Source organism: Pseudophryne corroboree, chromosome 1 (assembly GCF_028390025.1).
Source record: "Pseudophryne corroboree isolate aPseCor3 chromosome 1, aPseCor3.hap2, whole genome shotgun sequence".
Lineage (NCBI taxonomy): Eukaryota > Metazoa > Chordata > Amphibia > Anura > Myobatrachidae > Pseudophryne > Pseudophryne corroboree.
The window spans coordinates 590169899-590193978 of record NC_086444.1 but is presented as its reverse complement, the minus strand read 5'-3'; the positions used below and the strand labels follow the sequence as shown (position 1 = coordinate 590193978).

The 24080-nt window shown below is 45.4% G+C and overlaps 1 protein-coding gene across 1 annotated transcript in view; it reads right to left on the bottom strand.

Annotated features, from left to right (window-relative positions):
- Positions 1-13634: 13634 nt before the first annotated feature.
- The window catches only part of LOC134900336 (stimulated by retinoic acid gene 6 protein-like), a 200353-nt gene continuing 189907 nt past the window's right edge, over positions 13635-24080 (bottom strand). The window contains exon 19 of the mRNA XM_063914234.1: positions 13635-17982. Within this exon, the coding sequence (XP_063770304.1) occupies positions 17965-17982 (18 nt within the window). The 3' untranslated portion in view covers positions 13635-17964. The remainder of the gene's footprint in view (positions 17983-24080) is intronic.

Sequence of the window (24080 nt, the reverse complement as noted above, 5' to 3'; positions counted from 1 at the left end):
CATGGTCAGAAGAGATTTCAGCTTCTAACTCCAAGGCCCATGGTTCAATAGCCTCTGCAGCCCATGTTGCTGCAATAGTGGGCCTTTGTGCTGCACCCGTGAAGGTGTAAATCGCTTTCAGACAACCCTCCACATGTTTATCCATAGGCTCTTTTAGAGACGTGACGGTAGTGACAGGTAGAGCTGAGGAAACCACCATCCTAGCCACATGTGAGTCTACTGGAGGAGGCGTTTCCCAATTTTTAGACAGCTCTGGCGCGAGGGGATAGCGAGCCAGCATCTTCTTTTGAGGCACAAACTTCTTTCCCGGGTTTTCCCAGGGTTCCTGACGTATATCCACTAGGTGGTCAGAGTGATGTAAAACTTGTTTAACCACCTTCTGACGCTTGAACCTATCTGGTTTCTTAGGAGGGACGGATGGCTCGGGATCATCCGTAATCTGTAAAATCAATTTAATAGCCTCCAAAAGATCAGGAACATCCACATGTGAACCACCCTCCCCATCAGCAGTATCTGAGTCAGAATCTGTGGGGTCAGTGTAAGTGTCATCTTCATCAGACGAGGTGTCAGTGACAGCAGTGGATTGTGAGGAGATAAGAGCTCGCTTAGAGGCCCCCTTGGGCTTAGGCGAGCGAGGGTCAGACTTTTTAGTAGTCAGGGACTGGTTCAACTTCTTCAACTGAGCAGATAAATTGTCCGCCCATGGCGGATTAGCTGCAGGGACCACATATGGTTGCAACGGCATAGGGGGTCCCATAGAGGATGTTAGTTTATTAACTAGCATATGCAGAAGCGTGGAAAAAGCAGCCCACGGTGGGACATTAAGGACCTCCGTTGCCACAGTCTCACTGGGGGGCACGGAGCCCCCAGAACCAGAACCTGCAGCTGCTATATCTCCTCATATGGATCTTTGGCTTCAGCAACACCGGCAGTGTGTTCCGCCCCAGAACCGTTACCCTCAGAAGCAGACATGATATAACTTGCAGTATCAGGTAACACAGTACAATTGGCAGCAGCACAATACCTCTTACCCAAACCCCTGCGCACTGTAGTCAGCACAAGCAGGGACACAGGAGAGATACGGTGACTAAAATCACAGAGAAAAATACGTATTAGAGTATATCTTGTGAAAATCCTATATTATTATAAAACCTGACGCACCAAGCCCCCTCAGGTTATAGAATATAGGGATAGCAAGTTGAGTGAGAGACACAAAATGGAAACCACCCAGCAAGCTAATGCACACACATATAGTCACAGTTGTACAATGCAGAGGTTATTACTAACAATAATACTGCACTGGACCAGCCTATATTGCTATGTAGTCAATAGATATAACACTGCACAGTAAGAACTGGATGTATATCACAGGGTAATTGTACTAGAAAACCCTGACTAAATGCACTCTTTCTTAACTAACACTGTCTAAAAGGCAGGTAGAATACTTAAGTGTCATGTAAAGTCACAGTGCTGACAACCAGGCGGCTTTACACAGGAGGATTTGCCCAAGCAGTCCCAGGAACAGTGTAGCTGAGAGAAATGGCGCCCAGACACTGACAGGGAGTGAGGAAGAGACAGATATGCAGCTCCAGGGCTGGAACATTTGCGGGAATTGGCGCCCTGGGGCTGGGGGAGGGGCTCCAGGTCTAAGCCTTATCCCCCTGCTGGCAAAACCACCGGGTACTGTGGGCTACTATTAAAATGATTTAAAGAGATAACCTGACCTGCACCCATGCCCCGGTGATCTAGTGGGATCGCCTGTACTGGCAAAGTGTCCACCGCCAGCGCGCGCGGCCCGCCTCCCACTGACCGCGCCGGATCGCGATAAAGTACGGGTCCCTCAAGCGGGACCCACTCACCACCTCCCGAAGCGCGGACACGCGATCCCGCAGAGCCCCCGTCATGTATGTGCCTGACCATGGAAGAAAACCGGAGCCTCCTGCTGTAGTAACCCGGCAACCAGGGCTCGGGAGTGTACAGCGCCGCTGGGGAGAGATGGAGCTGCAGCAGTGAATGTCAAAAGACATATACACACTGCTGCTGCCCTTGAAGTCTTCACTTTTCTTCTAAAAAGCACTTCTCAGGGCTGCCCAGCGCAGCCCCTCTGTTATGTGCCTGCTGTCTGCGGCACCAACTACAAAACTGAGCTCCTGTGCAGGGAGGCGGGGTTATAGAGGAGGCGGCGCTATGCATTCTGGGAACAGTCAAAGCTTTTCAGCCTGTTGGTGCCTCGGATCAAGATCCTACTCTACACCCCTATGTCTATCCTTGTGGAGAACAGCTCGGCTGCACAGGCGTTTGCACACTTGCAAGGCTAAAATACACTCCCCTGTGGACGGTGACTATGCGTTCACATGGCTGCTAAAAACAGCTAGTGAGCTATCAACTCGGAATGACCCCCATTATCGCCTCTGTAGGACCACGCAAACCACACCGTCCAAGTTTCTTGGTTTGATAACAGTGTTAATGTTGCACTACTGCTGTTTCTTCTTCTGTTTTACTTTAAGTTTGCCTTATTAAAAGATCTGTTATAGAAGCTATTAACTGAAAAGCTGCAAGAAAACACCATCTGCATCCACATCCATTGACATCAGTTAAACATCGTGATTGATAGGGTTCTGATACAAAAGTGCAGAAATATTCTTCAATCCTAGTGTAAGAGACTTGATTTAAGTCTCATATAAACACACACACATTCTTTCCAAGTCTTAAATAAATATTGAACGCCTTTCCCTTATTTCCACACAATTTACATCAATTGGCCTTTCCTGGTTATTTCTTATTTCAGCCTCCATAACAGAAGCTTGAACGAGTCTACTCTGTGTCGCTGTGTTTCTTAAATCCACATCATCCATTTCTTTTAGTTTCCTTTGTATTATGAGTCTTGGGTTTTTCAAAAGAGTGTAATACAAGAGCCATCTTGTTCTGGCTATTACTGATGTAGGAGGTCCTGCAAAAATAAAAAAATAAAATAATTATAACACATATTGGTGGTCATTCCGAGTTGTTCGCTCGTTGCTGATTTTCGCTATGCTGCGATTTGTTACTAAATGCACAAGGTACGCAGAGCGCATGCGCTAAGCTATTTAACACAAAACTTAGTAGATTTGCTGGTGTTCTTGCGGTGCTTTTCAGTCGCTCTGCTGATCGGTAAATGATTGACAGGAAAGGGGCGTTTCTGGGTGGTAACTGAGCGTTTTCCGGGAGTGTGCTAAAAAACGCAGGCGTGTCAGGGAAAAACGCGGGAGTGTCTGTAGAAACGGGGGAGTGGCTGGACGAACGCAGGGCGTGTTTGTGACGTCAAACCAGGTACTAAACGGACTGAGCTGATCGCAATCTGTGAGTAGGTCTGGAGCTACTCAGAAACTGCAAAGAATTATTTAGTAGCAGTTCTGCTAATCTTTCGTTCGCTATTCTGCTAAGCTAAGATACACTCCCAGAGGGCGGTGGCCTAGCGTGTGCACTGCTGCTAAAAGCAGCTAGCGAGCTAACAACTCGGAATGAGGGCCATTGTTTCCTGGGCAACTAAACCTAAAGAACATGTAGATCCAAAATGAAAAGACACCTTTAGCACTCACAAATTCTTATGTTAATGTTTTCACACATCTAAATTTCCTAAGCAGTACTTTTCAAAGCTGCCACGTCTTCAGCAGTCTGCGGTTTCTGGATTTAAAGAGCAATAATGTTAAATATAATGGACAGCTAATTTTATATCTAATATTATTTATTTAGCCCCATGATGGAACTCAGGTATTAAGCCTGGAGAAGTGATAAAGCAGTGATAAGTGCAGGGTGATAACGCACCAGCCAATCAACTCTTACCTTTAAATTGACATATTGGAGCTGATTGGCTGGTGCGGTATCACCTTGCACTTATCATTGCTTTATCACTTCTCCAGGGTTAATACATCTGCCCCTCAGTTTCTAAATTGTGTGCTTTTCTTAATTAGTTGATCAAATGTATGTCTTGTGTATTTTAATGTTTGTCGTTATATTTATGTAGTCTTATATACATCTGTTTTGGGCAAATATATCAAGCAGTAATAATCCCTTATGGCGTCTCTACCATAAAAAAATGGTTATTCCCATTACTCAATATTTAAGAAAAGGCATTCCATGGAGAAATCAGAGCTTTTACAGCAGCACCCATCTGATTGTTCAGTAACGCCAAGCTACGTATGGAAGCAAAGCAAACTGGTAAATTACCAAGAGACAAGGGAAAGCGGTTAGGATACCAGCTGTCAGGATCCCGACAACCATCAGAATCCCGACAATAAGTATAGCGGGCGGGTTAGGGCCAGGGGTGGGGAGGTTAGGCTTAGGAACCATCCGGTGGGGGGGCAGAAGGGGGGTTAGGGTTAGGTTGCAGGGAGGAGGGTTAGGATTAGACACCACCAGAGAAGGGTTAGGTTTAGGCACTAAGGGGGGAGGGTTAGGGTTAGGCTGCGGGGAGGGTGGTTAGGTTTAGGCACCACCGGAGGGGAGGTTGGGGTTAGTCACTAAGTGGGGAGGTTAGGGTTAGGCTGTGGGAAGGGAGGGATAGTGGGTAGGGGAGAGGGGATAGCATACTTATCTCTTCCCTGTTGGGATTTTATAGATCGGGATGATGGCGTCTGAATTGTGGCTGCCGGCATCCCGCCCGCCAGTCACACATACCAAACCCGTGACAAGTGGAGATTTTCAAGTAACACATAATGCCAACTGAGGATGGCATTATGAGTATTTACAATCCAAATGTCATCTCAGGATGCTCTTTTTGGCATGTTTGTGCCTACACAGTATGATCAAAATGAAATGTATTTTTCACATTTTCAGATGAGTTATCATGGATTCTTTTTCATATATTTCAGTGTTAAGACAGCCTGCATTGCTGTGATAAATGGTATGTTATATGTCTCAAGTGCTGAGTAAAGGGACATTTAATACATTTGTTTCATATTATTCTGTTCACAACAAATGTCTTTTAACCCCTTCAGTGCTAAGGATGGGTGGGAGTCAGCCTCAGCATATACACCTAAAGTGCTGTAGACAAGTTCTTAACTCTGCAGGAGTATAAAGTGCTGATTGTTGACACATCATGCTGGGGACACACTGATGTCATTAAGTCCCGACCACTCCCAGACATCTAAAGACTTGGAGACACGCTCATTTGCAAGCACTATACCTTCAAAAAACTATACCTGGGTTTAGGGCTGGACCAAGAAGAAGCCCATGAAGGTGTTGGGATACAGCAGGTTGTCTCTTTAATGTTGTGACCCATTAGTGGTTGTTAACAATTGACCATCTGCAGTGTTGGACTGGAGCATGAAGAGCCACCGGGAAATGCAGTGATAGTGGCCCATATTTAGGGGTGTGACAATCCTCCACAGAGCAATGAGTAACCACTATATATATATATATATATATATATATATATATTGTGGCAGTCCAGTCCAGATGCCACCCCGGGTGTTTGCAGGACAGGGCACAACAGTTCGGGTGCCCCGAGCTAAGGCGACCTGGGTTTAGGGCTGGACCAAGAAGAAGCCCATGAAGGTGTTGGGATACAGCAGGTTGTCTCTTTAATGTTGTGTCAAAGATCATTTGGCAGTTGGAAATTATGTTATTGTATTGCTGTTGATACACAGAAATACATGGCAATTTCATACATGAGATCCCATCCATGCAGGTCCAGTCCAGGTATTGGGGCAAGCGCTCCCAGTAATCAGGCACACTTGTGCCACACTTTTATAAACCTCGTTAGGGCAAGGGCTCAGGGCTCCTGATGCCAACAAGTGGGCAGGCGATAGAGGGCGGGCCAGTGGATTAGAGACAGGGAGCCTGAGACTGTGTATATGCTGTTTGTGAACTTGCTGTGAAAAGTCTGCTTACTATGCTGTGGAAGTAAACGGACTGCATTTCTTTCATACAACTGTGTCAGCGTCTTGTCTGGTGGAAGGTCGCTTGTTACAAATTGACACCCGAACAGGGACCCTCTGCTGGATCCACCAAGCGCAGCCGGAGCCGTGACAGTCTCCAAAGACTCTGCAAACGTCCTCTGGTCAGGTTAGTAACCAGCCAGGGTGTGTGTGTTAATTAGTTTAAAAAAAAAGGGGGGTTCTTTTTGTGTTTTTTGTTGTTGTTGTTGTTGAATTGTGGTTTGGTGGTGTATGTTAAAGGACTCAAGATTCATGTATCGTGCATCCGTCCCGTCCACCATGGAGGAGTTGTTAAGGGTCTTAACGAATGTGGCTGCGGGGCAACAATCCCAGATGCAGCTTCTCCAAATACAAGTACAGGCTCAGCAGGAAACCCTGCACCTGATTTGTGATGAAGTGGGTCTCCTGCGACAGCATCACCTAGCTCCTCTAGGCCGTTGCAAAAGATGTGTCCCTCAGATGATGTGGAAGCCTACCTGGTGAACTTTGAGCACGCTGCCGTATGCCTAGGATGGCCAGAGGATAGATGGGCAAATACGCTGGCCCCATATTTGATGGGGGATCCCCAGAAAATGTACCATGACCTCCCGACGGACCAGGCATCCACCTATTCGCAGCTTATAGCTGCCATACTGGGTCGCATCGGCATAACCAAGGCCTGCAACGCCCAGCGGTTCCAGGACTGGCGTTGGACCTCGACAGAGAATTCTCGAATCCAGCTGGCTGAACTGCTAAAAATGGCGAGGTTTTGGCTTCAGCCGGAAAAGAATACGACTGCCCAAGTGGTGGAGACCATAGCCATAGACCACTGTGTGCAGGTCTGAGACAGAGGCATGCAGAGGTGGGTTTTCCAGGCAGACCCGCAAAATATGGAGGACCTAGCTGCCGCAATGGACAGATATGCTGCGTTGGGGAAAATGGCTAAGCCCTTAGACTGAGAGACTCGACCAGTCCCAAGACCCCGGACCCGTCAAACTCCGGAAGCCAGGACCTGGACCAATCCGGTCATCTGCTATGAGTGCAGGCAACAGGGCCACATCCGTAACGACTGTACCAAACAACCGGAGCAAATGTAGTGTGGAGCAGGGAAATCAGGGCAACCAGCCTACAGCTTTGTCGGAAGCAAGGGTTCATCTGTGCCCTCCAGATTCCAGGTGACCCTCCAGATCGCAGCACGGCCAATCCAGGTTCTTGACGATACCGGGAGTGAATTGTCAATTATCTCCACGGGGTCGGTCCCTGAAAGCGCTGACCAGGTCTTACCTGTGGTTGAGGTGCTCTGCGTCCATGGTGCCACTCGCAAGTACCCCAGAGTGCGGTTTCCAGTACAACATTGGGGGTGGACAATCCAGCTGGTGGCATCCTTCGCCCCGTGCTCAACCCATCCTTTGATCCTGGGGTGAGATTTCCCTGGCCTATCGGAACTGTTGGCGTTTCAACTCGAGGAGCTGCCTTCCTCTCCTAGCTTTATGGCTCGAAGGTCGAGTAAGTCCTCGGGAACCAAGTGTGTGTGTGTGGAATCGGTACGTCTTCGCCAGAAGAGCCAACCAATCTGGAGGAGGCTAGTGATGAAAGGACATAAAGAACTGTCATGTCACTTTAGGATTTCGGACAAGACCAGCAGGAAGTCCCGAACCTCGCGAATGCTTTCCAGAACATTTGTACTTATAATGGGAAAATGTATTCACCCTTACCCAGGGGGGGTAGCCCTCATTTCATAGTAGAGAAGGATTTACTATATCGGGTTGTCGATAAATGGGGCAAGAAAGTTGAGCAGCTTATAGTACCATGGGTCCTTCAGCCTCTGGTCCTAGAAGCTGCCCATTCACAGTTGTGGGAAGGACATTTGGTGGAGGAGAAAACTCTGCAGAGGATACAGCAGCAGCTTTTCTGGCCGAGAATCCGAGCGTCAGTAGCAAAGTACTGTCAGGCGTGTCCCATCTGCCAGCGTACTGCACCAAAGCCCAAATACAGAGCTCCCTCATCCCTCTTCTGGTAATTTCCATTCCCTTTGAAAGGATTGGGATGGATATTGTGGAGCCAGTAGAAAAATCAGCAAGGGGACATCAATATATCTTAGTCCTCCTTGATTATGCCACACGATACCATGAAGCCATCCCTCTAAGAAATATGAAGACAGTAACCATTGCCAAAGAACTATTGCTGATCTTCTCCCACCTGGGCATACCCAAGGAGGTCCTCACTGACCAGGGGACCCCCTTCATATCCTGGCTAATGAGTGACTTATATCGGCTGCTGGGGGTTAAGAAGATTAGCACCTCAGTGTATCATCCCCAGTCTGATGGCTTGGTGAAGCGTTTTAACAACACACTCAAGCAGATGCTCAGGAGGGCAGTCGCCCAGGACAAAAGGGACTGGGACCAGCTCCTACCTTTTCTGATGTTTGTCATCTGAGAGGTTCCCCAGTCCTCCACAGGCTTCAGCCCCTTTGAGCTGTTGTACGGCAGACAGCCCCGGGGAATCCTGGACCTCCTAAAGGAGGGATGGGAACAACGGACGTCCCCAGAACCAAATGTGGTACAGTTCGTTCACCAGCTCTACGGGCGGTTCCAGCAGATAGATCCGTTGGTCAGGGACCATATGACTCAGGCCAAGTCTAGGCAGAAACGTCATTATGATATCCCAGCTGAGAAACTGAGTTTTAACCCTGGAGACAAGGTCTTGGTCCTGGTACCCACAGTGGAGGTCAATCGTTATGCCCATTGGCAAGGGCCATATACAGTGCTCGAGGCTGTGGGACCAGTGACTTATCATGTAAGGCAACCGGGAAAGCGAAAGCTTACACAGATCTATCATATAAATCTGCTGAAGCCTTGGAAGAAAAGCTCAGAGACAGCAACTGCAAGAGTGGCCAAGATCTCGGCATGCGCGGTCCCAATTGACAGATCGCTCGACGAGGTCAAGACGCATCAGGCTCAAGACATGGTCAGGAGAAATTTAGATGTCTTTTCAGGGAGGACAAAGATCATCGAGCACAATATCATTACTCCTCCGGGGGTAGTGGTCAATCTGCGACCTTACCGGATACCAAAAGCAAAGAGGGACGAAGTACGCAAGAAAATGGAGGACATGTTACGACTGGGGGTTATTCAAGAGTCCACCAGCGGGTGGAATAACCCCATAGTGCTGGTTCCCAAGCCGTCCGGAGCACTGCGGTTCTGCAACAACTTCTGCAGGTTGAACCAAGTATCTAAATTTGATGCCTATCCCATGCCACGTGTTGGTGAGATGATTGAGCAACTGGCCCAAAGCCAATACTTGACCACTCTTGACCTTACTAAAGGCTATTGGCAGATTCCCCTCACCGAGGCTGCCAAGGTAAAAACGGCTTTTTCCACCCCAGATGGCCTGTTTCAGTATCGAGTCTTGCCATTTGGTCTTCACAGGGCCCTGGCCATGTTCCAGTGGGCTATGAATAAGCTCCTCCAGCCCCACCGAAAGTATGCAGCCGCGTACCTAGATGACATCGTTATTTTCAGCGACGACTTGGAGTCTCATCTGGCCAAAATGGAAGCTGTATTAAAGTCTCTGCGCTTCCACGGTCTCGCGGCTAACCCAGAGAAGTATGCGATAGGTATGTCGGAGGCTAAGTACTTGGGGTACGTGGTGGGCTGGGGCCAAATCAAACCTCAGGTCAATAAAGTGGAGGCGGTTGCTGCTTGGCCAAGGCCTGAGAGGAAAACCCAACTCAAGGCCTTCTTGGGCCTATTGGGATATTACCGCAAGTTTGTCCTGAACTTTGCCACCAGTGCAGCTCCGCTCACTGATTCCTTGAAAAAGCAAAGTCCGGACTAGCTTGTGTGGACGTTCCAGGTACATGAGGACTGGTAGGACTTAAAAAGTGCCCTGTGTAAAGCACCAGTGTTGACTTCAGTAAAAGGTTCAGTCTGCAGACGGATGCTTCAGGAACAGGTCTCGGAGCAGTCTTGTCTCAGGAGGTAGGTGGGGAAGAGAAACCAGTCATCTACCTCAGCAAGAAACTACTACCTAGGGAACAGCGATATGCCACGGTAGAGAAGGAATGCCTGGCTATCAAGTGGGCAGTAGAGACTCTGAGGTACTATCTCCTGGGACGGGAGTTCACCTTAATCACCGATCACGCTCTGCTGCAATGGATGTGCCTAAGTAAGGAGACCAACGCCCGGGTAACACGGTGGTTCCTTGCCCTCCAGCCATACCGCTTCAAAGTCCAGCACAGAGCAGGAGGATTAAAGGGCAATGCGGATGCCCTTTCAAGGACGTTCCTCTCCTCAAAAGGTGCAGTGCCCTGTGGGGTGAAGCTAGAGGGGGGAGGAGGACTCGGAGAGAAACCGAACGAAAAGGGATACGCCTGCTGAGATTGGCGAGCAGGTATGTGCACCAAAGAAGGACTCAGCTTCACCCGTGGGCTCGAAGTTTAGGGGGAGGATATGTGGCAGTCCAGTCTGGATGCCACCCCGGATGTTTGCAGGACAGGGCACAACAGTTCGGGTGCCCCGAGCTAAGGCGACCTCGGTTTAGGGCTGGACCAAGAAGAAGCCCAGAGAGGTGTTGGGATACAGCAGGTTGTCTCTTTAATGTTCTGTCAAAAATTATCTGGCAGTTGGAAATGATGTTATTGTATTGCTGTTGATACACAGAAATACATGGCAATTTCATACATGAGATCCCATCCATGCAGGTCCAGTCCAGGTATTGGAGCAAGCGCTCCCAGTAATCAGGCACACTTGTGCCACACTTTTATAAACCTCGTTAGGGCAAGGGCTTAGGGCTCCTGATGCCAACAAGTGGCCAGGCGATAGAGAGCGGGCCAGTGGGTTAGAGACAGGGAGCCTGAGACTGTGTACATGCTGTTTGTGAACTTGCTGTGAAAAGTCTGCTTACTATGCTGTGGAAGTAAACGGACTGCATTTCTTTCATACAACTGTGTCACACTGATTCAAAAGTCACAGTACACCCTTTTGTTTCAAAAACTGTGCAGGAAATGGGAAAACTGAATACTGCAGTTATGTATGGGCAAGTTGAGCTATCTTTTACGGTATGTACGAACATGGGCGCCATCTTGAAATCGGCCATCTTGAATCTAAGTCACATTTTTCAAATGGAAAGGTTGTGTAACATGTCAAACACCATCAGAATTTGCTGAAAAGTGTATTGATGCAAACAAATTTGAAATAGCAGTTATGGTTCAAAAGTTACAACACATTTTTTGGTGCAGGTAACTGAAGATTCCTTCGACAAAAGAGGAGAGAATTGAGGTCATTTTGATGTCTGGAAAACGATGTTTCCGTGTCATAGCTGCAGATTTTAACAACCAGCACCCAAAAAGACCTCCAATTTCACATAGCTGGATCTTGAATGGATGCCATCGATGGGCATGAAGGATTTGTACGATCGATGACTGGCTGATTCCCCATTCTGCTGACAACTGTAGTGTGCTGCATTGTGGGCTCTTCATGAAAGATGCCAAAATCATTGTTTATATTGTCTCGTCAGTAGCACGTTTTGGACAACCACTCCGTGACTTGTCAGCCACAGTCCCAGTTTCTCTGAATTTGGAAAGTAGGCACCTGACAGTGTTATGTGAAATTGGAGGACTTTCTGGGTGCCGGCTGTTAAAATCTGCAGCTAGGATATGGAAACTTCGTTCTTCAGACATCAAAATGACCTCAATTCTCTCCTCTTTTGTCAAAGGCAGCAATAAAATTTTCAGCAACTTCTGATGTTGTTTAACATGTTACACGACCCCCTTTCCATTTGAAAAAACTGACTTGGATTCAAGATGGCGCCCATGTTCGGTACATATCCTAAAAGATAGCGCACCTTGCCCATACCTTACTGGAGTATTCAGTTTTCCCATTTCCTGCAAGGTTTTTGAAACAAAAGGGTGTCCTGCAACTTTTGAATCATCCTGTGTATATATATATATAAAAAATACTGCTAGTGCATAGTAATGTATAAGATTAATAACAGCAATGCACTGTAGAAAATACACCATAGTCCTGTGCAGTATAATGTAGCATACAGTATGTATACTGTATAACTTAAGTGCAGAGTCTGGACCTTGATTCCTAGAGGAAGGGGTGGGCCAGAGCCGTCCCTAACCAATATGATGCCCTAGGCAAGATTTTGGCTGGTGCCCCCTAACACTACCGCTAGTTCCGCCTCTGACCCTGCACCCCTTTCACAACACCATTACCCCTCACCCTTAGCAGTCCTCATTTTGGTGCTCCTACCACCTATATTTTAAATAGGAACAGTGTGCATATTCAGCGCACAGCCCAAAATGGGACATGTTCTTGCTGGGAAGAGGCATGGCCACACAATAGCACCCCCAATTAAAATGACACCACACAGTACTACAACTTTATTCACATTTTATCATGCGATAGTGTCTCTTATTCACTTAACATCACACAGTAGTACCACTTCAGGAGTCCGGTGGGTGGGCGAGCTTATCTCCATAATAGCTTATGCTGATTCTCGGGCGCCGTGCTCACTGTACAGCTGTCCCCGGGGAATCAGCCAGTATTATGCACGGAAATCTTCAAGGGTTGCCAGCGTTGACAGCACTGGCCACCCTGGTAGATTTCCGCCCATACCACTGAAGAGGTTAACAGACTTATAACTAACTGTACTTATGCCTATTTGCTGAGGAAGTCCATACAGCAAACCAAGGGCAGGTTGGAAATGGTCAAGGCAAGTATTTGTGGATGTACATAACATATATTGCTGAATAAAGAAACAGTAATACATTTGAGATTCCACTGCAAAATTGCATTATTTTATAAACAGATCCCACACAATTTATAGAAGAATCGAGAGGATTAACAAGGGTAATGATAAAGAGCTAGAAGGCTAGTGGTCCACAGCCAAAAGGGTTAGGAGCCAGAAAGATAATTATACAAAGGCAAAAACACAAAAAATCAGTACAGTCGAGCACAGGTTCAGAGAGAAACTGAATAAAGTGGGAATCAGGTTCTCGTGAGGCTGCTTATACAGTAATTGCCTAAAGGAAGTATTGGGTTGGGTTCTGCTGCTAATTACAAGCTGCAGCTTTTTTCTGATGCAAATCTATACAGATGAAGAAGGAATAGAGACATAGAAACAGAATTTGTCGGCAGATTAGAACCACTTGGCCCATCTAGTCTGCCCCCTTTTTTTTTTTTTTTACATTATTTTTTATCTCTAACCTTATTTGATCCTTATTTCTTTGTAAGGATATCCTTATGTCTATCCCATGCATGTTTAAATTGCTCTACTGTCTTAGCCTCTACCACCTCTGATGGGAGGCTATTCCACTTGTCCACTACCCTTTCTGTGAAATAATTTTTCCGTAAATTTCCCCTGAACCTCCCCCCCTCCAGCCTCAGTGCATGTCCTCGTGTCCTATTGCTTCTCTTCATTTGGAGAATGTTTCCCTCCTGGACTTTGTTAAAACCCTTGATATATAACCCTTGATATATTTGAAAGTTTCTATCATGTCCCATACTTGTCCCATAGCTATCATGTCCCATAGCTCATACTTGCCTACCTGACCCTCTCCATGAGGGAGAAAATGCTCTGTTCCTGGACTTTCCTGGTAATGTATGATTGCCATCACCTGTGGTGAGCTAGTTAATTGATAAGAAAGGTGTTTCACCACAGGTGATGGCAATCATACATTACCAGGAAAGTCCAGGAACAGAGCATTTTCTCCCTCATGGAGAGGGTCAGGTAGGCAAATATGGATTAGCTTTCCACAAGGACTGAATTTATCAGCGGTATCTCTGTGCTCTATTATTGCGCTTACATATATGCAATAACTGTGGATCTTGTAAGTGTGATTTAAATGTGTGGCAAACACAAGAGCGCCATTCTAATACTCTTCATGGTGGATGCTTGAGTAACACCCACATCACGACCGTCCACCGGCGTCAGGTTATATGAGCGCAGGCTGGGGTGAGGTGCTGTGACAAATTGTCTGCTTCTCTGAATCCACCTCCTCTTTGCTACTTCTATCAGTTGGAGTACCGCAAGGCTCAGTCTTAGGCCATGTGCTTTTCTCAATCTATACCACATCCCTTGGCAAACTTAGCTGTTTTGGATTTCAGTATCATCTGTACATGAGATGGTGTGTGTTATGGGAGTGCCGTGGGTATGTCACATAAACCTTCTCTATACAGAGATAATTAACTGCTCACAAATGAGGCCGTTTCCAGATGGGTAAAGAGCTGGTGCAAATTTCAATGTTCGATACACATCTAAAAACACACCAATTGGTATTGCAGTGTCTGTGCACAGTAACAGTGAGCATCTTAGTCTTGCACATGCCAAGGCATGGAGGTACACCAGGGAAGGGTTTTATATTGCTTTTACATAAAGTCACAGACGGATGACCTCCAACAGATAGAGACATTGCCATCGCTACATCTGACTCCCAATCAGTCCCATAATCCACTAAACTCCTTATTGTTGAAGTGGCTCCCTTCCTTCACTTAGGATAACTGAGCAGGTGATGTGTCTCACCATCACTTGCTGTTAGGAACGCGTCATAGTACAGTTTACCTATGCTTCTGTGCAAGAGACAAGTTAAAATACAAATTACCTTATCTTCCCTTCCTTAGACATGTAAGCCTATCAAAAAATTGCATCATGGAAGAAGGGGTATCACTTCAGTACGTCAAACAATATCACGTTCCTATTTTCTTTAACTAATAAATGTGGTATTACACCCTAATGTGATATGCACATCCTTAAAATATACTACATTGAGGGGCAGACTGGGAATTTAAAGTGGCCCTGGAGAAAATCTGAATGTGGCCTCATATAGACAGGACCACAAAAACATTCGGTAGGGACCATAACAAACATAGATGGGGGATAGCAAACCAATAGCCATAGCCACAATATAATAATGAAAGCATCCATATGACCACCATCTAGAGAGCATCCATGTGATCACCATACAGTACAATTACCTTCCTATTGACTACTATACAGTATGTCATGCAATTGACAGAGGGGGTGCAGAAGAGGAGGAGGAAGGGGGTAAAGATGGACATGCCTAGGCTGCCTTTGTAGTATGGTCACAAATCCATGAGACGGGCATGTGGCCAGCCACAAGAAAGCATAACTGTCTGTGTCAGCTAATAAGTCAAAGCCAGCCTCAGTGTGCCCTGTTGTTCCTGGTTGGAACTTTCAACACTGAGTTATTACACATTTATCAGTAACAATCGGTCTTGACAGAGTAAAAAGAAACAATCATGTTTATAAGATTATAAACATGTTATAAATCTTGTTATAAACATGTTCTCAGTGGCAGACCCTCAAATTAGATCTTTGCCAATGGAGTTGACCAGGTATCGTTCAAGGAGGGGAATGATCTGGATTGTCTGTGATATGGGGTGCCTGTGAAGATCCCTGTTCCCTAGTTCATTACTATAATGTGGATGTGACTGCTGCAATGGATAATGGGGGTCATTCTGGCCGGATCGCACGCTATGTTTTTTAGCTGCGCTGCGATCAGGTCAGAACTGCGTATGCACTGCAATGCGCAGGTGCGTCGCACGGGCACAAAGCGGATAGTTGTTGTGCGATGGGTTTTATGAAAAATCCATTCGCACGGACAATCGCAAAGAGATTGACAGGAAGAAGGCGTTTATGGGTGTCAACTGACCGTTTTCTGGGAGTGTTTGGAAAAACGCAGGCGTGTCCAAGTGTTTGCAGGGCGGGTGTCTGACGTCAGTTTCGGTCCCGGACAGGCTGAAGTGAACACAAGGGCTGAGTAAGTTCAGAGCTACTCAGAAACTGCACAAACTGTTTTTGCACAGCTCGGCTGCACAGGCGTTCGCACACTTGCAAGGCTAAAATACACTCCCCTGTGGGCGGCGACTATGCGTTCACATGGCTGCTAAAAACAGCTAGCGAGCGATCAACTCGGAATGACCCCCATTATCGCTTCGATGCTTATACGACCACGCAGACCACACCGTCCAAGTTTCTTGGTTTGATAACAGTGTTAATGTTGCACTACTGCTGTTTCTTCTTGTTTTACATTAAGTTTGCCTTGTTAAAAGATTTGTTATAGAAGCTATTAAGTGAAAAGCTGCAAGAAAACACCATCTGCAGCCACATCCATTGACATCAGTTAAACATCGTGATTGATAGGGTTCTGATACAAAAGTGCAGCAATATTCTTCAATCCTAGTGTAAGAGACTTGATTTAGGTCTCATATAAACACACACACATTCTCTCCAAGTCTTTTTGATCTTTAAGGATTTTTTTGATCTTTAAGGATTCAGTAATATCAGGTATGGTTCCCAAAGACTGGCGTATAGCGGAAGTAGTGCCTATATTCAAAAAGGGACGTAAAGCTGAACCAGGTAATTATAGACCAGTTAGTCTTACATCTATAGTGGGGAAAGTACTGGAAGGTATTCTAAGAGATAGTATTCAGAAGTTCCTTGAAGTCAATAATGTCATTAAAAGGAATCAATATGGGTTTATGAAGGACAGATCCTGTCAAACCAACTTACTTGGCTTTTATGAAACAGTAAGCGCAAACCTAGATAAGGGTAAAGAGGTGGATGTAATCTTTTTAGATTTTGCCAAAGCATTCGACATTGTACCACACATGAGACTTATCTACAAGCCACAAGAAACAGGGCTAGGAAGCACAATATGCACTTGGGTCAAAAACTGGTTAGATAATAGGGAGCAGCGCGTTGTGGTTAATGGATCTTTTTCTAATTGGACTGAAGTGCTAAGTGGTGTGCTGCAAGGCTCAGTATTAGGACCGCTATTGTTCAATATTTTCATTAACGACCTAACAGAAGGTCTAGAGAGCATGGTGTCAATTTTTGCAGATGATGCCAAATTGTGTAAAGTTATAAATGCGGAGGGGGATGCTGATTTACTTCAGAATGACTTAGTTAAATTAGAAGCTTGGGCAGCAAAATGGAGAATGCGCTTCAATACAGACAAGTGTAAGGTAATGCACTGTGGTAACAAGAACAAAAATAACACCTACCTACTAAATGGGGTACAATTACGGGATTCTGTACTGGAAAAGGAATAGGTGTCCTCATAGATAGCAAACTAAGCAGTAGTACCCAAAGTAGGACTGCAGCAAAGAAGGCTAATAAGATATTAGCATGTATAAAATAGGGAATTGAAGCAAGGGATGATAGTATTATACTCCCGTTATATAAATCACTTGTGAGGCCACACCTTGAATACTGTGTACAATTCTGGGCACCTTACTACAAAAAGGATATCCTGGAGCTAGAAAAGGTTCAGAGGCGGACGACCAAACTAATTAAGGGTATGGAGACGCTGGAATACGAGGAAAGGCTTGCAAGACTAGGCATGTTTACACTGGAAAAGAGGAGATTAAGAGGGGACATGATCAACATTTACAAATATATAAGGGGACAATATACAGCTCTTGCGCAGGACCTGTTTTTGGTTAGATCAACACAGAGAACTCGTGGACACACGCTCAGGTTAGAGGAGAGGAGATTCCGCACAATACGGCGTAAAGGCTTTTTTACGGTAAGGACGATACGTGTTTGGTATTCCCTGCCTGAGGTAGTTGTAATGGCCGACTCAGTCAACACCTTTAAGAATGGGTTAGATAAATTCCTAATGGATAAGGATATCCAGAGTTACGGGGCATAGTCACGCACTATGGTTATTATAAAAAAGAGGGGTAAAACATAACGGCAGTCATCAACTTCAGTCAAAATTTTATACAAAATAATCGTGCATAGGAGACCATAAATAGGTTGAATTCGATGGACAATTGTCTTTTTTCAACCTTAGATACTATGTTACTATGTTAAATAAATATTGAACGCCTTTCCCTTATTTCCACACAATTTACATCAATTGGCCTTTCCTGGTTATTTCTTATTTCAGCCTCCATAACAGAAGCTTGAACGAGTCTACTCTGTGTCGCTGTGTTTCTTAAATCTACATCATCCATTTCTTTTAGTTTCCTTTGTATTATGAGTCTTGGGTTTTTCAAAAGAGTGTAATACAAGAGCCATCTTGTTCTGGCTTTTACTGATGTAGGAGGTCCTGCAAAAAAAAAAATAAAAAAAAAAATATAACACATATTGTTTCCTGGGCATCTAAACCTAAAGAACATGTAGATCCAAAATGAAAGACACCTTTAGCACTCACAAATTCTTATGTAAATGTTTCCACACGTCTAAATTTCCTAAGCAGTACTTTAATGTACTAATTTAATTTGTTAATGACAAAAAAAGTATTCTTATTCTTATTCAAAGCCGCCACGTCTTCAGCAGTCTGCAGTTTCTGGATTTAAAGAGCAATAATGTTAAATATAATGGACAGCTAATTTTGTATCTAATATTATTTTACTGTACTTTAAATCCAGCAGCCAAAAATGTAGGGGCAATTAGCCCCATGATGGAACTCAGGGGCAGATGTATTAAGCCTTGAGAAGTGATAAAGCAGTGATAAGTGCAAGTTGATAACGCACCAGCCAATCAGCTCTTACCTTTAAATTTACATATTGGAGCTGATTGGCTGGTGCGTTATCACCTTGCACTTATCACTGCTCTTCTCCAGGCTTAATACATCTGCCCCTAAGTTTCTAAATTGTGTGCTTTTCTTAATTAGTTGATCAAATGTATGTCTTGTGTATGTTAATGTTTGTCGTTATATTTATTTAGTCTTATATACATCTTTTTTGGGCAAATATATCAAGCAGTAATAACCCCTTATGGCGTCTCTACCATAAAAAATGGTTATTCCCGTTACTCAATATGTAAGAAAAGGCATTCCATGGAGAAATCAGAGCTTTTAAAGCAGCACCCATCTGATTGTTCAGTAACGCTAAGCTACGTATGGAAGCAAAGCAAACTGGTAAAATACCAAGAGACAAGGGAATGCAGTTAAGATACCGGCTGTCAGGATCCCGACAACCATCAGAATCCCGACAATACGTATAGCGGGATGGTTAGGGCCAGGGGTGGGGAGGTTAGGTTTAGGAACCATCCGGTGGTTGGGGGGGGGGGGGGGGGGGGCAGAAGGGGGGGGGGGTTAGGGTTAGGTTGCAGGGAGGAGGGTTAGACACCACCAGAGAGAGGTTAGGTTTAGGAACTAGGGGGGGAGGGTTAAGGTTAGGCTGCGGGGAGGGTAGTTAGGTTTAGGCACCACCGGAGAGGAGGTTGGGGTTAGTCACAAAGTGGGGAGGTTAGAGTTAGGCTGTGGGAAGGGAGGGATGGTGGGTAGGGGAGAGAGGATAGCATACTTGTCTCTTCCCTGTTGGGATTTTATAGATCGGGATGATGGCGTCTGAATTGTGGCTGCCGGCATCCCGCCCGCCGGTCACACATACCAAACCCGTGACAAGAGGAGCTTTTCAAGTAACACATAATGCCATCTGCGGATGGCATTATGAGTATTTACAATCCAAATGTCATCTCAGGATGCTCTTTTTGGCATGTTTGTGCCTACACAGTATGATCAAAATGAAATCTAACTATTTTTCACATTTTCAGATGAGTTATCATGGATTATTTTTCATATATTTCAGTGTTAAGACAGCCTGCATTGCTGTGATAAATGGTATGTTATATGTCTCAAGTGCTGAGTAAAGGGACATTTAATACATTTGTTCCATATTCCTCTGTTCACAACAAATGTCCTTTAACCCCTTCAGTGCTAAGGATGGGTGGGAGTCAGCCTCAGCATATACACCAAAGTGCTGTAGACAAGTTCTTAACTCTGCAGGAGTATAAAGTGCTGATTGTTGACACATCATGCTGGGGACACTCTGATGTCATTAAGTCCCGACCACTCCCAGCCATCTAAAGACTCCAAGACACGCTCATTTGCAAGCACTATACCTTCAAAAAAATATCTTCAAATATTGTGACCCATTAGCGGTTGTTATCAATTGACTATCTGCAGTATCGGACTGGGGCATGGAGAGCCACCAGGAAATGCAGTGATAGGGGCCCATATTTAGGGGTGTGACAATCCTCCACAGAGCCATGAGTAACCATTATATATATATATATATATATATCCACGAAGATCCTGCACTCTCATCTCATAACATCCAACGTTGCGGGTGCTCCCAATAGACCCAGTCGGTCTACTCGAACAGTGTTTCCATGAAGTGGAGGGTGCACTCTCGCTTGAATAATATATATATTGTGGCAGTCCAGTACGGATGCCACCCCGGGTATTTGCAGGACAGGGCACAACAGTTCGGGTGCCCCAAGCTAAGGCGACCTCGGTTTAGGGCTGTACCAAGAAGAAGCCCAGGGATTTGTTGGGATACAGCAGGTTGTCTCTTTAATGTTGTGTCAAAGATTATCTGGCAGTTGGAAATGATGTTATTGTATTGCTGTTGATACACAGAAATACATGGCAATTTCATACATGAGATCCCATCCATGCAGGTCCAGTCCAGGTATTGGGGCAAGCGCTCCCAGTAATCAGGCACACTTGTGCCACACTTTTATAAACCTCGTTAGGGCAAGGGCTTAGGGCTCCTGATGCCAACAAGTGGCCAGGCGATAGAGAGCGGGCCAGTGGGTTAGAGAAAGGGAGCCTGAGACTGTGTACATGCTGTTTGTGAACTTGCTGTGAAAAGTCTGCTTACTATGCTGTGGAAGTAAACGGACTGCATTTCTTTCATACAACTGTGTCACACTGATTCAAAAGTCACAGTACACCCTTTTGTTTCAAAAACTGTGCAGGACATGGGAAAACTGAATACTGCAGTTATGTATGGGCAAGGTGAGCTATCTTTTACGGTATGTACCGAACATGGGTGCCATCTTGAAATCGGCCATCTTGAAACTAAGTCACATTTTTCAAATGGAAAGGTTGTGTAACATGTCAAACAACATCAGAATTTGCTGAAAAGTGTATTGATGCAAACAAATTTGAAACAGCAGTTATGGTTCAAAAGTTACAACACATTTTTTGGTGCAGGTAACTGAAGATTCCTTCGACAAAAGAGGAGATAATTTAGGCCATTTTGATGTCTGGAAAACGACGTTTCCGTGTCATAGCTGCAGATTTTAATAACCAGCACCCAAAAAGACCTCCAATTTCACATAGCTGGATCTTGAATGGATGCCATCGATGGGCATGAAGGATTCGTACGATCGATGACTGGCTGGTTCTACATTCTGCTGACAAATGTAGTGTGCTGCATTCTGGGCTCTTCATGAAGGATGTCAAAACCATTGTTTAGATTGTCTTGTCAGTAGCACTTTTTGGACAACCACTCCGTGACTTGTCAGCCACAGTCCCAGTTTCTCTGAATTTGGAAAGTAGGCACCTGACAGTGTTATGTGAAATTGGAGGACTTTCTGGGTGCCGGCTGTTAAAATCTGCAGCTAGGATATGGAAACTTCGTTCTTCAGACATCAAAATTACCTCAATTGTCTCCTCTTTTGTCAAAGGCAGCAATAACATTTTCAGCAACTTCTGATGTTGTTTAACATGTTAAACGACCCCCTTTCCATTTGAAAAAACTGACTTGGATTCAAGATAGCCAATTCAAGATGGCGCCCATGTTCGGTCCATACCCTAAAAGCCCACCTTATCCATACCTTACTGGAGTATTCAGTTTTCCCATTTCCTGCACAGTTTTTGAAACAAAAGGGTGTACTGCGACTTTTGAATCACCCTGTGTATATATATATATATATATATATATATATATATATATAAAAAATACTGCTAGTGCATAGTAATGTATAAGATTAAGAACAGCAATGCACTGTAGAAAATACACCATAGTCCTGTGCAGTATAATGTAACATACAGTATGTATACTGTATAAATTAAGTGCAGAGTCTGGACCTTGATTCCTAGAGGAAGGGGTGGGCCAGAGCCGTCCCTAACCAATATGATGCCCTAGGCAAGATTTTGGCTGGTGCCCCCTAACATTACCGCTAGTTCCGCCTCTGACCCTGCACCCCTTTCCCAACACCATTACCCCTCACCCTTAGCAGTCCTCATTTTGGTGCTCCTACCAACCAATATTTTAAATAGGAACAGTGCGCATATTCAGCGCACAGCCCAAAATGGGACATGTTCTTGCTGGGAAGGGGCATGGCCACACAATAGCACCCCCAATTAAAATTACGCCACACAGTACTACAACTTTATTCACATTTTATCATGCGATAGTGTCTCTTATTAACTTAACCTCACACAGTAGTACCACTTCAGGAGTCCGGTGGGTGGGCGAGCTTATCTCCATAATAGCTTATGCTGATTCTCGGGCGCCGTGCACACTGTACAGCTGTCCCCGAGTAATCAGCCAGTATTATGCACGGAAATCTTCAAGGCTTGCCAGTGTTGACAGCACTGGCCACCCTGGTAGATTTCGGGCATACCACTGAAGAGGTTAACAGACTTATAACTAACTGTACTTATGCCTATTTGCTGAGGAAGTCCATACAGCAAACCAAGGGCAGGTTGGAAATGGTCAAGGCAAGTATTTGTGGATGTACATATATTGCTGAATAAAGAAACAGTAATACATTTGAGATTCCACTGCAAAATTGCATTATTTTATAAACAGATCCCACACAATTTATAGAAGAATCGAGAGGATTAACAAGGGTAATGATAAAGAGCTAGAAGGCTAGTGGTCCACAGCCAATAGGGTTAGGAGCCAGAAAGATAATTATACAAAGGCAAAAACACAAAAAATCAGTACAGTCGAGCACAGGTTCAGAGAGAAACTGAATAAAGTGGGAATCAGGTTTTCGTGAGGCTGCTTATACAGTAAGTGCCTAAAGGAAGTCTTGGGTTGGGTTCTGCTGCTAATTACAAGCTGCAGGTTTTTTCGGATGCAAATCTATACAGATGAAGAAGGAATGGATTAGCTTTCCACAAGGACTGAATTTATCAGCGGTATCTCTATACTTGACGATATTCTGGCTGCCTCCTCCAGGAGGAGGCATCCAGCTCGCCATGGTGGGGGGCGCGGCTCAGCAAACTGAGGGCATGATGGAGGGGGGGGGGGGTGATGCAAGGTAGGGGAGGATCGGGACGTGTCCATAAAATTGCGTCATCGCAGACTCACCCCTGGCTACACAATGCCGCTATTACAGGCATTGTGAGGCAGGGGGCAGGCTACGACAATGCGATTCACCACGAATCAGGTCATCTGTGCCCCATCTGCGGGACCTTGTGCGCAGCTGCGGGGGAGTTGTGGGCAGGTGGCGGCTGGCCGGGAGACTTGCCCTCTCTTCAGGGGGGCTGGGAGAGCCACCCGATTTTCGGGAGCCTCCCGGCCATTACGGGGGAGTAGGTAAGTATGGGTATCTCTGTGCTCTATTATTGCGCCTACATATGTGCAATAACTGTGGATCTTGTAAGTGTGATTTAAATGTGTGGCAAACACAAGAGCGCCATTCTAATACTCTTCATGGTGGATGCTTGAGTAACACCCACATCACGACCGTCCACCGGCGTCAGGTTATATGAGCGCAGGCTGGGGTGAGGTGCTGTGACAAATTGTCTGCTTCTCTGAATCCACCTCCTCTTTGCTACTTCTATCAGTTGGAGTACCGCAAGGCTCAGTCTTAGGCCATGTGCTTTTCTCAATCTATACCACATCCCTTGGCAAACTTAGCTGTTTTGGATTTCAGTATCATCTGTACATGAGATGGTGTGTGTTATGGGAGTGCCGTGGGTATGTCACATAAACCTTCTCTATACAGAGATAATTAACTGCTCACAAATGAGGCCGTTTCCAGATGGGTAAAGAGCTGGTGCAAATTTCAATGTTCGATACACATCTAAAAACACACCAATTGGTATTGCAGTGTCTGTGCACAGTAACAGTGAGCATCTTAGTCTTGCACATGCCAAGGCATGGAGGTACACCAGGGAAGGGCTTTGTATTGCTTTTACATAAAGTCACAGACGGATGACCTCCAACAGATAGAGACATTGCCATCGCTACATCTGACTCCCAATCAGTCCCATAATCCACTAAACTCCTTATTGTTGAAGTGGCTCCCTTCCTGCACTTAGGATTACTGAGCAGGTGATGTGTCTCACCATCACTTGCTGTTAGGAACGCGTCATAGTACAGTTTACCTATGCTTCTGTGCAAGAGACAAGTTAAAATACAAATTACCTTATCTTCCCTTCCTTAGACATGT